The sequence below is a fragment of the Penicillium argentinense genome (assembly GCF_028826775.1).
Source record: "Penicillium argentinense strain IBT 30761 chromosome Unknown utg000009l_segment0_segment0, whole genome shotgun sequence".
NCBI lineage: Eukaryota > Fungi > Ascomycota > Eurotiomycetes > Eurotiales > Aspergillaceae > Penicillium > Penicillium argentinense.
In genome coordinates, this window is record NW_026622668.1 from 2,040,056 (window position 1) to 2,052,088 (window position 12,033).

At 50.6% G+C, this 12,033-nt stretch overlaps 4 protein-coding genes across 4 annotated transcripts; 2 read left to right on the plus strand and 2 right to left on the minus strand.

The window, feature by feature from the left end:
* Positions 1–763: 763 nt before the first annotated feature.
* Positions 764–1,627, minus strand: N7532_008358 (SAP domain-containing protein; the record flags this gene model as incomplete). Its single annotated transcript, XM_056620850.1, has 1 exon — positions 764–1,627. One exon carries the CDS (start codon positions 1,625–1,627, stop codon positions 764–766), a length of 864 nt encoding a protein of 287 aa, XP_056471656.1.
* Positions 1,628–3,111: 1,484 nt separating this feature from the next.
* On the plus strand, positions 3,112–4,061 carry N7532_008359 (phytanoyl-CoA dioxygenase family protein; the record flags this gene model as incomplete). Its single annotated transcript, XM_056620851.1, has 2 exons — positions 3,112–3,782; positions 3,836–4,061. 2 exons carry the CDS (start codon positions 3,112–3,114, stop codon positions 4,059–4,061), a joined length of 897 nt encoding a protein of 298 aa, XP_056471657.1.
* A 499-nt stretch (positions 4,062–4,560) lies between these two features.
* Positions 4,561–5,375, minus strand: N7532_008360 (DUF3455 domain-containing protein; the record flags this gene model as incomplete). Its single annotated transcript, XM_056620852.1, has 2 exons — positions 4,561–4,668; positions 4,722–5,375. 2 exons carry the CDS (start codon positions 5,373–5,375, stop codon positions 4,561–4,563), a joined length of 762 nt encoding a protein of 253 aa, XP_056471658.1.
* Positions 5,376–6,740: 1,365 nt separating this feature from the next.
* Positions 6,741–10,451, plus strand: N7532_008361 (U2 snRNP complex subunit HSH155; the record flags this gene model as incomplete). Its single annotated transcript, XM_056620853.1, has 1 exon — positions 6,741–10,451. The coding sequence occupies one exon, from the start codon at positions 6,741–6,743 to the stop codon at positions 10,449–10,451; it is 3,711 nt and encodes a 1,236-aa protein (XP_056471659.1).
* Positions 10,452–12,033: the final 1,582 nt, after the last annotated feature.

The following is a 12,033-nucleotide window of genomic DNA, read 5'->3' on the forward strand; positions in this document are numbered from 1 at the left end:
CGGCGGTAAAAACTCGCAGTCAATCGCAGGTGCCCTGGCGATGCCCTAGCGATATCACGCCCACGTCACGTTCATTGGCGGCGGGGAAGTGCGCCCTCTGGTTCCGTGTTCCTCGTACCGAAGTGATACCGTGCGACGAAGCCCCAAGCACCAAGCCGATGCCGGAGAACGTCCAATCCATCACTGGGGAGGTCTTGGGCTCGACAGGTGGGTTCGTCGATCCCGTGAAGAGTGCCGATCTGGAGGGGCCAGCCCCGTTCGACGCTTTGTTCTGAGGCCGCACTGGTCCGCGCCCACGCTGCAGGAACGGGAGACTAATGCGCTTTTCAGCTGACTGCGAACGCGGGGTTTCGATTGTTGAGTCTCAAGTTTCGAGTTCTCAAAGGGACCTGCCTCTCATTTCGGTGCTTTGCACGCATTGGGGAAGTGCGGATAGGTCGCGGTCTCCGCGTCCGGAGGACAAAAGATACCCCAGATAAATGCAATTCGCTTGATAACAATAGGCATTGTCGACTCCGGCTCAATCATAGCGACCCTAACAAGGTGCTCTAGCAATGTGCTACAAGTGACTGCTAATAGCAGATTCTACTAGTACCTCAATTCGGTCATAATTGATTCCAATGGATTTCTCCTGCATACAAAGTTTTTGCAAAATAAAACAAAATTGAACCGAATTCCCGAAGTTCATGAGACGCCCAAAAACAGAGACCGGATATGTGAAAATAACTAGTAAACTTGACAGCTGGGTGTACACTGGACAGGCTTAAGCTGCCTGCGCAAACCGCTTCTTGCGGGCCTCCATCGCGGCGGCATCCTTTTCACTCAGTTGCGGCTTCTGACCCTGACCACCTGGCGCAGGGTTGCCACCTCCGCCCTGCTTCTGAACTCCATTGCGGGGACCGCGACGGTTGCGGTTGCGACCAGTATCCCGACGTTTGCCTCCACGACCACCCTGTTCGTTGCGGCCCCTCTTGCGTGACCGCTCATCGGGAAGGGCCTGGTCGAGGCCCTTGACACCCACATTAGAACCGTTCTCTCCCTCGCCTCCAGTGCCAAAGCGTTTGGCCCGTGTCAGCTGCTTCTCGGCCTCCTTGACTGCAGTCTCCTCATCCTCGACGATGCCAAACTTGGCCGCGCGCGCCTTGCGCTTCTTCAGTTCCTCCTCAAGCTCAGTGGCAGGAAGGCCGCGCGAGTAATCCACAGGAGGCTTCACTTCGGCCTTCGCTTCCTCAGGCTTAGCGGCGGCCGTCGCAGCATCAGCAGCGGCACCAGTCGACTTCACCTTCAGGTCATCAGTCGCGGCGGGATTAGTATCGAGCTTCTGGTTCGGGACAGCAACCGGGTTGGCGACAGCGCCCTGGCCACCAGCAGCAATGGCATTGGCGCCGGCCTCGGTTGTGGGCTTCACAGGCTCGGTAGTTTCAACCGGAACATCGTCGTCCCAGTCGATCACGTCTTCAGCGGCAGTGTCGGTCTTGGTTGTCGCAGCGGGAGCAGCGGGCTTCTTCTCATCATCTTCCTGAAGGCGCGCGACCATGTCGGCCTTCTTTCCGGTGTGCGCCAGTGAGCGCGACTTGAGAATCTCGACCAGCTCGGCGTTGGTCTTCTTGCTGTAATCGGTGGCCATCTTGAGGGACAGCTTTCGGAATGCGAGGTGCGGTGCGGAGTGGGTTCAGTTGGTATCGGCGTGAAGGAAAGCCAGGTAAGATAAGTTGATTTCGCGAATTCACTGCTGGCCTTGGATCATTATGCGGCAAATTTTCGGCGCCGGGGGAATGGAATTGAAGGGCTGAATGTGATGATGTCTGGGATGGCGACGCGACGAGATGCTGACTGTCGCGGCAGCAGCTGTTTTGTCACGTGACTGCGAGTCACCAGCATGCTAAAGCTTTTAAGCCTAATTGGGTTATGTTTGTGCTGAATACTCAACACGTTCTTTGTCTATTATTCTTTCCAGGGCTAATTTTGGCAGACTTGTCTGTCTCCTTGGTCTCGCTACTAAAATCCAACCGTGACAAAGCACGTGAAAGGTTCAACTCTTTGTATGCGTTGTGACACCCTCGGTGGCAAGTGACAAAAGTTTACAACAATTTCTTCCCAAGTAATGAAATTCAGACTTAAACCCGACTGAATAATGCGATATTCGGCTTCTCCGATTGGTGAATTTTTGGCTGCCAGATTGCTCGTTAGGAAGCAAATCAGGAACTCGTATACAAGAAAGGTCAGTGCCAAGCGCCACTGGCAGCTGGCGAATCCCCCGAATTACCGGCCCAAGCGCCAGCTCAATAATGAAGCAAAGTCAAAAATAAAAGCTTGGGCTTGAAAAATCTGCAATACCTTTGTTCTTTGACTCATAATTGACAGCTGTTCGACCGGGATTCGAATGGCCTATAATGCGGAGGTGCGCACTGCGCCACACCAGGGATATCCACCTGCGCCACACCTCGGTGGACTCGGATACAACAGAGAAACAGTCTTGGCTCTTCTTTTCTCCGTCTGTAGCTAATCCGTCCACGTCAGTCCTTCTGGGCGGCCTCTACGGTCCTTAAGAAGGATGGAAGTTGTCGAATATCCGACATCTGCCCTATTTGCACTGGTAAGAACTGGCTTCACCGGCTCGAGAAGCCGTTTCATTCTATTCAGATAGCCAGTGAAAACCACTTACACATCAAAGAATACATTGTATCACACCATTAATTTGTTCAATGCCTCTCTCCACCGCGGATATATCTTTCGTGCCTGCACGGTCATGTTACAAATATGTAAAAAGCACTTACTGAGCATATAATACTTCGTGTCCGTCTCATCACTATTTTTCGTCTCGATTCGCGGGGTAGACATCCATTTGCGATCTTCAGAGGAAAATCGATCACGGGACCAGTTCCATTACTATCTCTACTTTGTGCGCTCGGGTATTGAACTCAGCTGAGCTGCCGAAACGGGACTAGTGGTCCCGTCGAATCTATGAGCATCTCCAAATCATTTAGATCCGGTCAACCGAACCCCTCATTGACCTTGTAGCTTTGTTCTGAGCATAAATTGGCTTGCTTTCGTGCTTCAAAATGATCAACTTTAAAATAGCCATATTCCAAAGAAACCAATTTTTGCACCATGTCTGATCTGCCTGATACTTCTGGAGGTGTGGGTCTAGTGCGGGTGGATGCCAATGATACGACAGTCACGGCGGAGTACCTCCAACACATCCTCGAGCGCGACGGAGGTGTCATTGTCGAGAACTTCATATCAAAGGAAGCGGCTTCCCGAATTCGAACCGATTTGAAGCCACATTTCGATGCCGATGGCGGGGATGCGTCCGGATTCTTTCCAAAGACAACCCGACGGGCCATTGGTCTCCTTGGTATCTCCGACAACTGCGTGGACTTATGTCTGCATCCGCTCTTACGAGGAGTGGCATCTTACATGCTCACGTCCGAATTCCATCACTGGGTGGGTCAGGAAAAACATACTGCTGTTTCCCGGCCGCAGATCTCCAGTACCGTTGGATTCCAAGTAAATCCTGGGAGCAAGCAACAGGGCTTGCATCGGGATGATATTGATTACCATGTGGAGGACGGTGATCGACCGATGATGCTTGGTGCTGTTACCGCGATTATGAAAACAACCAAAGAGAATGGGGCGACTGTTGTGATTCCCGGGAGCCCTAAGTGGCCCAAAAGCCGATGTCCCTACGACCACGAGGCTATTCCTGCGGAGTTGGAGCCAGGCGACACCTTGTTCTTCCTGGGTCATACTTATCATGCAGGAGGTGCAAACACTACTACGTGGGTAACTTTTCTAATTTTTGAATTGCAACTGGTATTCTGACATCTTCCAGAGATCAGGCTCGTGAAACAGTGGGCATATTCTTCTGTAAGGGTATGTTCCGTCAGGTCGAGAATCAATATTTCATGGTTCCTCCCGAAAAGGCCAAAAGTCTCTCCCCGGAGGCTCAGCGACTGCTCGGGTATGGGATCAGTCCACCGTTCTGTGGGTTCGTTGATTACAAGGATCCGATGCAATTGTTCTTCGGGGTCAACGATGAATTGACGGTCAATTTGTAGAGGATATAACTCTGTCGTTCAATTTAATTCTATCTTTCTCGCAATCAAAAAACCCATTTCCTGTCCCTTTCGTCTTTCCTTGCAGCTAGCAAACAATATCTCGGTTCAAGATTCGACGGATATCAGTGCATTATTCAAGTTTCGGTCAAAGTTCGCCCGGTCCCTTGCCGAAATAGCCCCCTTGGGGGACTGTCAACCAAGGAACAGAATTGGCATCGTACGTATTGGACCCGACCATGTTTCCCCACCAGTTGAACTTGACAGCGTGATACCCAAGAGCGACTATATTACTCATTCTTTTCAGCTCCTAGCCCATGACTCACAACCGAAATTACAACAGCCCATCACACAATTGCATTAGCAATGTACGCAGGGCCACAATCACTACCCTTTTAGTCAAGAAGGCTCCACTACCTGTTTTCAAATATTCGAGCAGTAGCATTTCGCCGAGTCTTAAACCATCAGTTGATTTTTAAATTGATATCTCTCATTCAAATCATTACCCGTAAAACCAGTATTCAGCAGCGTATTGGATGAGAACCGTATCATTCTGGCCCATGCAGGTTGAGGGTGCAACTCCTTCGAAAGTCAGGACTCGATAAACTTCCTGCACAATTTTTTAGTATCATTTCCTCCATGTAGTAAGAGATCTCGCCTTACTTGAATGTCCTTGCAGTTCTTACATCCGAGCTTCAACCATGGAACGTCACTCTCATCTTTTCCAGACGACCTAGATACCCTCGTCGGTGCATTCACAGACGCCTTTTTCTTGGCATCAATCCACATATCCAGTCCACTCATGCTCAAGTCAAAGAAGGGATCACCTGCAGTATTGAAATAGTGCTCGCCGATGATGAGTTCGGACGTATTCGTAATTAGAGTGAGAGCCTCCGCCATGAAAGCAAGAGAACCAGGCGAAATATGGCCAATAGCAGCGGGAAATTCATGGAGCAGTGTAAGTGACTGCGATGCCAAGCAAGATGCGTCGAAAAGTGTAGCCGCTGCCCCAGTCGCTACTGGGGTTGATGACTTTTTCGGGTGAGATGATGTTTCCGAAGATGAGCATGAATAGTTCTGGGTGCCGCGGCCAATAGCAACGAACTTTAGACTCAGATGGGACGATGGCCCAGGAAGCCTTGTCTTGGTATGATTGAGCGGGAGCTCTAGGCCTTTCAATGAACAATTCCCAAGGCTAAGCTTGTCGAGCTCACCGGTGATATGAGAAAATGCAGATACGAGTCGCAGAGGTTCGGAGAGAGACAATACCTCCGCAATCCCAATAAAAAGAAAAAGAAATGTCGCGATCGCTTTCATGTTGAAAGTCTAATTTTCCTTCAAATAATTCCTTCAAATGAAATAGCTTCGAATCATAGGAATTAGATCTCGAGAAAGGATAGAAGAGGTTTTAGAACAACCGACTGGAAATGAGATACACTAAATAGGTTGAAACATGCTAGTGGGGTAATTTCAGACAAAGAGCACATGCGCTTTCTCTTCTGAGAACCTTTAGGATTATTTTCCAAGGCTTACTTCAGATTCAACAAACCCAACTTTAAATTCTGTGTACGGCTCCGAGCCCTCTAATGTGTTTTTTTTGAAGAATTTTTATGCGTATTCAATCAGATTTTTACAATCGAAGGTCCTGAAAGTGTCTGAATTTTGATGGTTGAGTCTTAGGCAAGCCAGCATAGTGTTCCCAAAAATTTTCTCTTTGTTGGCACCTGGAGAATGAACGGGAATATTAGCGAGTAGGAATTCAACAAGCGACCTGAGCTCCTGAATGGTAGCCAATACAATGTCTCATATTGTGTTACTATCTTGAACATCCTAAGTAATGTTACATTTCTGGACACCAATGTTATACTAGCCGCCTGCAAAACTGTAAGGTGTGACCTCAGCAGATTCGTGAACAGGCGTCTCTTGAAATTTCCGAAGTCAAATTGCGGGATCATGCTTCAAACTTCTTTAATAAACACCTTTTGGGCACCGATGGACGTCTGCGATATGAGGTATGTTGAAAATCGCATAGATATAGTATAAGGTAGTGTCTTTGTAGGGAAACTTCCGTACATAAACTCCTTCACCAAAGGTCACTAGCGAGTATATTCATTGCCATTCTCTTTCTACAGAACTGAACAACTCAAGTCATCTGGTGAATCCATTTTGAGATTTGTGCGACTGACACAGTGAGTGTCAGACGTAAATAGATTCTAAGCGCCGACAGAACGCCACGGGGACCCGCGTGAGGCATATTCCAATATTCTTTCCCCGCTCACTTAGACGGGAGTACCCGCGATACGTAAGCTGGGTATGACCGCTGGCTAGTCAGATGAGCCAAATCATCCCGTTTTTATTGTCATACAATTGTCATACAAGGGATTAGTCTGAATTGGGCTCGTCATTTCCGTGATAGCCTTTAATGCCTTGGTGCCTGAGGCGCATAATGGCTTGGTCATCAATCATTCACTGATCGCTCTGTGTTCTATCACGTGATGCCCCACTAGCGCGACTTTGCTGGCGACGTGCATTTTGTGTTCCAGACAGGCCGCCGTCAGCGACACAGCTTCATCGCGATCAATGCTGCCGTTCTAGCGGTGTTCGATCCGGATGTAGGTACTGTTACGGCCTCTACGCGATCATATCTCATCCTCAAAATCTGATTTCTGAAACACCTTGACCATGTCCGACGGTAAGTTTCTCGCGACTCCTCTCAGAAGCTCACGACACTCATCATCATCATCCACAGCCGATATCGAAACCGTCCGGCGCCTCCAAGCGGAGCGCAACGCTGCCGCCGCCAGCAAGAAAGGCTCCAGAACCTTTGATTCGTCTGCTCAACGCACTGAGAACTCGACCAAGGCCTCTCTAACCGAATCATTCGACACGAGTTTGTATGAACGGGAAGGGGCAGATCGGTTCTCGGGCTATGACACCTCGATCGCTGTCAATGATGGCGATGAAGAAATGGAAGATGCGAACGGCGGACATAGCTTAGTCGGCCAGTACACTGCAACCCGGAATCAAATCGATGAAATGGCCCACGGCAACGGAGTTGAGGAGGAGGATATTCTGATGGGGCGTGAGAAAGCAGCGCGCATCGCAGACCGTGAATCCGACTATCAAAAGCGACGATTCAACCGCGGCCCTCTGACCCCAACTCGCGCCGATGCATTCGCCGCAAACGCACAAGATAATGGAGATGGGGATGGCCAAACCTACCGCGAGATAATGGCTGAGCGTGAACTCCAGAAGGAAGAAGAGCGTGTCCACAAGCTGATCCAGGAGAAGCGAGAACGTGGTGAAGAGGTTCCCGAGTACCAGGCTACCCTGAAGGCTGAGAACGGTGACAAGGAGAACGAACACGCCAGTGCGACGGCCGAGACTGCTGGCCGCAAGCGTAAGAAGCGCTGGGATACGTCGGCTGAAGATACAGCTACTCCCAACGATGTCCAGGAGCCTGCGGAACCAAAGAAGCGATCTCGATGGGACGAAGCTCCCGCCCCCGCCGGATCGGAAGCACCTAAGCGACGTTCACGATGGGACCAAGCGCCGTCTCTCACGGCCGCCACTCCAGTTGGTAACCAAGGGCTTGCAACCCCAATGCATCCGTCCGGCGCTCAAGGAGCCGACCTGTCTGGCCCGGGCCAGGACGAAGACGACGAGATGCTGAATCAGCTACTTCCCTCTGAGGGCTACAAGATATTGGATCCGCCTCCCGGATACGAACCAATTCGGACGCACGCGCGCAAGATGATGACGGCGCCGATGCCCGTTAATGCAGCAAGTGGAGTTGGAGGATTCATGATGCAGCAGCCTGAGAGCATTCGATCAATGGGCAAGGACCTCCCGACGGATATTCCTGGAGTTGGCGATCTTCAATTCTTCAAGCCGGAGGATATGGCTTATTTCGGAAAATTGTTCGAGGACACAGATGAGAGCACCATGTCCGTCGAGGAGATGAAAGAGAGAAAGATTATGCGATTGATTATCAAGGTCAAGAACGGCACTCCTCCTATGCGGAAGACTGCACTGCGACAACTCACAGATAATGCGCGAAACTTTGGGGCTGGCCCTCTCTTCAACCAAATTCTTCCTCTGCTGATGGAGAAGTCCTTGGAGGACCAGGAACGTCACTTGCTGGTTAAGATCATCGACCGAGTGCTTTACAAGCTGGATGACTTGGTCCGTCCCTACGCTCACAAGATTCTGGTCGTCATTGAGCCCCTGCTTATTGATCAAGACTACTATGCTCGCGTCGAAGGTCGAGAAATTATCTCCAACCTTGCTAAGGCAGCTGGTCTTGCCACGATGATCAGCGTTATGAGACCCGATATCGACCACGTCGACGAATATGTCCGAAACACGACAGCGCGAGCCTTTGCCACTGTCGCCTCTGCCCTCGGTATTCCAGCTATCCTTCCTTTCCTCCGCGCAGTCTGTCGTAGCAAGAAATCTTGGCAGGCTAGACACACGGGTGTCAAGATCATCCAGCAAATTCCCATTCAGATGGGATGTGCTATTCTGCCTTACCTTAAGGGACTTGTCGACTGCATTTCGGACAACCTCAGTGACGAACAGGCGAAGGTCAGAACTGTCACTGCTCTGGCTGTTGCTGCTTTAGCGGAAGCCGCCAACCCCTATGGTATTGAAAGTTTTGACCAAATTCTCCACCCACTATGGACCGGTGCTCGCAAGCAGCGTGGCAAAGGTCTCGCTGCATTCCTGAAAGCCGTTGGCTACATTATCCCCCTCATGGATGAGGAGTATGCCAACTATTACACTAGTCAAATCATGGAAATTCTTCTCCGAGAGTTCTCATCTCCCGATGAGGAGATGAAGAAGGTCGTTTTGAAGGTGGTGTCACAGTGCTCCAGCACGGACGGTGTGACTGCCAGCTACCTCAAGGAGCACGTTTTGACCGATTTCTTCAAGAGCTTCTGGGTCCGACGTATGGCTCTCGATCGCCGCAACTATCGCCAAGTTGTGGACACCACTGTTGACCTGGGACAGAAGGTTGGCGTTGGTGAGATCCTGGAGCGCATCGTGAACAACCTGAAGGATGAAAGCGAGCCTTATCGAAAGATGGCCGTAGAGACTATTGAGAAGCTAGTTGCCTCTCTTGGCGCTGCGGATATCTCGGAGAGATTGGAAGAGAGATTGATCGACGGTGTTCTCTACGTCTTCCAGGAGCAGAGCATTGAGGATCTGATCATTTTGAATGGATTCGGTACTGTAGTCAATGCCCTCGGCACACGATGCAAGCCTTACCTTCCCCAGATCGCCAGTACTATTCTCTGGCGGTTGAACAACAAGTCTCCAACCGTTCGCCAGCAAGCGGCCGATCTGATCTCGCGCATCTCAGTGGTCATGAAGCAGTGCGGTGAAGATGCTTTGATGGCCAAGCTTGGTACTGTGCTTTACGAGTACCTCGGTGAGGAGTATCCCGAGGTACTAGGCTCTATCTTGGGTGCTCTGCGATCGATAGTGACGGTCGTTGGTATCAACCAGATGAAGCCTCCCATTGGCGACCTTCTGCCCCGTCTCACCCCCATTCTGCGCAACCGACACGAAAAGGTGCAGGAGAACACCATTGACCTGGTCGGTCGTATTGCCGACCGTGGACCTGAGTCTGTGAACGCCCGTGAATGGATGCGTATCTGCTTCGAATTGCTTGATATGCTCAAGGCCCACAAGAAGGGCATCCGTCGTGCGGCCAACAACACTTTCGGTTTCATCGCCAAGGCCATCGGTCCCCAGGATGTCCTGGCCACTCTTCTGAATAACTTGCGAGTGCAGGAGCGGCAGTCCCGCGTTTGTACAGCGGTCGCGATCGGTATCGTGGCAGAGACTTGTGCACCCTTCACCGTGATCCCGGCTCTGATGAATGAATACCGGGTCCCGGAGTTGAACGTGCAGAATGGTGTTCTCAAGGCCATGTCTTTCTTGTTCGAATACATCGGCGAGATGGCCAAGGACTACGTCTACGCTGTCACGCCTCTTCTCGAGGATGCCCTGATTGACCGCGACCAGGTTCACAGACAAACCGCCGCCAGTGTGGTCAAGCATATTGCTCTTGGTGTCGTCGGTCTAGGTTGTGAAGATGCCATGCTGCACCTTCTCAATCTCGTGTTCCCCAACATCTTCGAGACCAGCCCGCACGTTATTGAACGGATCATCGAAGCCATCGAGGCGATCCGCATGGCCATCGGACCCGGTCTGGTCATGAACTACATCTGGGCCGGACTATTCCACCCAGCTCGAAAGGTGCGCACGCCTTACTGGCGACTGTACAACGATGCCTATGTGCAGGGTGCCGATGCGATAGTGCCTTACTACCCGGATCTGAAAGACGATGGCTTGGACCGGCCCGAGCTTTCCATTGTCCTTTAGGGATAATATTGTAATTTGACTGGGTTCTTTTGCTTCTTTCTCATGGATAACTTAGGTTTCTCTTCTGGGATTTTTTGCTTTCTAGCCGGTGTCACTCTTCTCCATTGTTTTATCTCCTGTATCCCCCTCAGATGGTTTTCATTTTCTTTTCATGCGAGCACGATCGGACGTTCGGCGCGGGTTGACTGTACATCACAAATGGTTTTCTGTGTGATAAAGCTGCAAAAGTCATTTAGGATTCCACACTAGACTTGGTGTTGAGTCAAGGGCTGGCAACATCCACCAGGAATGACCAGCAATCAATCACATATTCAATTCAAACTTCGTACCACCACGCACTGTGTTATAGTTTTGATATTCGATATCGACAATTTAATTTGAATATTTGCCATCTGGTATCAACCTTGGAAGTCCAAATCCTTCTGGATCGCCCCAGGTCTATCTCAGGCGTCCGCCGTCGCACGACAATGGGTGTACCCGCACCCCGCAAGACTGGACCCAATGTGAGAACACAAAATAGGGCAACCAAATGGCTTTTCCAAATAAAATAATTGCTTTTTGACTATAGGCGGACGCAGATTGTCCGACTACCCCAGTGGTATATCAAGTATATAGGGATGTCCGTGGTTCAACGTGGTAAATATAGATAGTGCAAGAGATATATTATCCCCCCGGCTGACCTCGCGGCCCGCGACCAATATATATTAATTGCCTCTAAATCGAAACGCGATCGAATTTTAATCGCGCTATGCGATCCGTGCGGATTGATGGAGTGCACTAGGCTGCGATCCTGCAAATTGGGCGGAAAGACAAAATATCTCTGTTGACAGTGTATAGAGTCGATCGCAACGATCCTCATGGCATTATCAACGGGCCAAGCTTGGTGACAGGGGTGATTTTCGGGCAGTGATCGCTCCCGACGCGGACAATCATGTCAATCCCGACTATCTTCTCCCTGTCCGGGCGACACAAGTCTGGGGTAGGGTTCTGCAGCGATGCCGGTGGGATGGGGAGACCCTGGTTTGTGTACAACTATAGTACTAGCCTAGGGAGCCTAGATACTTTGCGAGGAATCAATTTTTGGAGTTCATTCAGCATGAAATGCTAGATGAAAAAATTGGACGGGGGAGTCCTCCCCCCCCCCCCCTCCACGCCCTTGGACAATTTGCCACAAGCAAAAATAGAAAGGGCACAATCCCACCCCCAACGCGTAAGAACCACACAGGGAGAGGGGGCGTGAGATCATGGCCAGCAGGAACCTCGTATCGTGCAGGGCCGGTATTTTTTTTTTTTTTACAGCTCAATTTTATTTTGTGAAGGGAGCCGCCAACCAGCGGCGTGCCAAGACGCGCCAAATGCCTAAGCTTGCCGTGGGGCTTGGCACAAGACGTGGCCGCGTAAGCTCTCCATCGCCAGGACGTCAGGCCTGCTCTCTTGGCTGTGGGGAGAAAAAAGGGCAAGGGTGCGCGAAATTCGCTGGTACGGGTATAGCCAGGGACCCTTTTTTCCTGTTTAGTCCAGCTGTCTAGCTTTGATTTGAATTTATGGTATTGGAGAAGGGGAGTTGTGGTAGATGTTACTC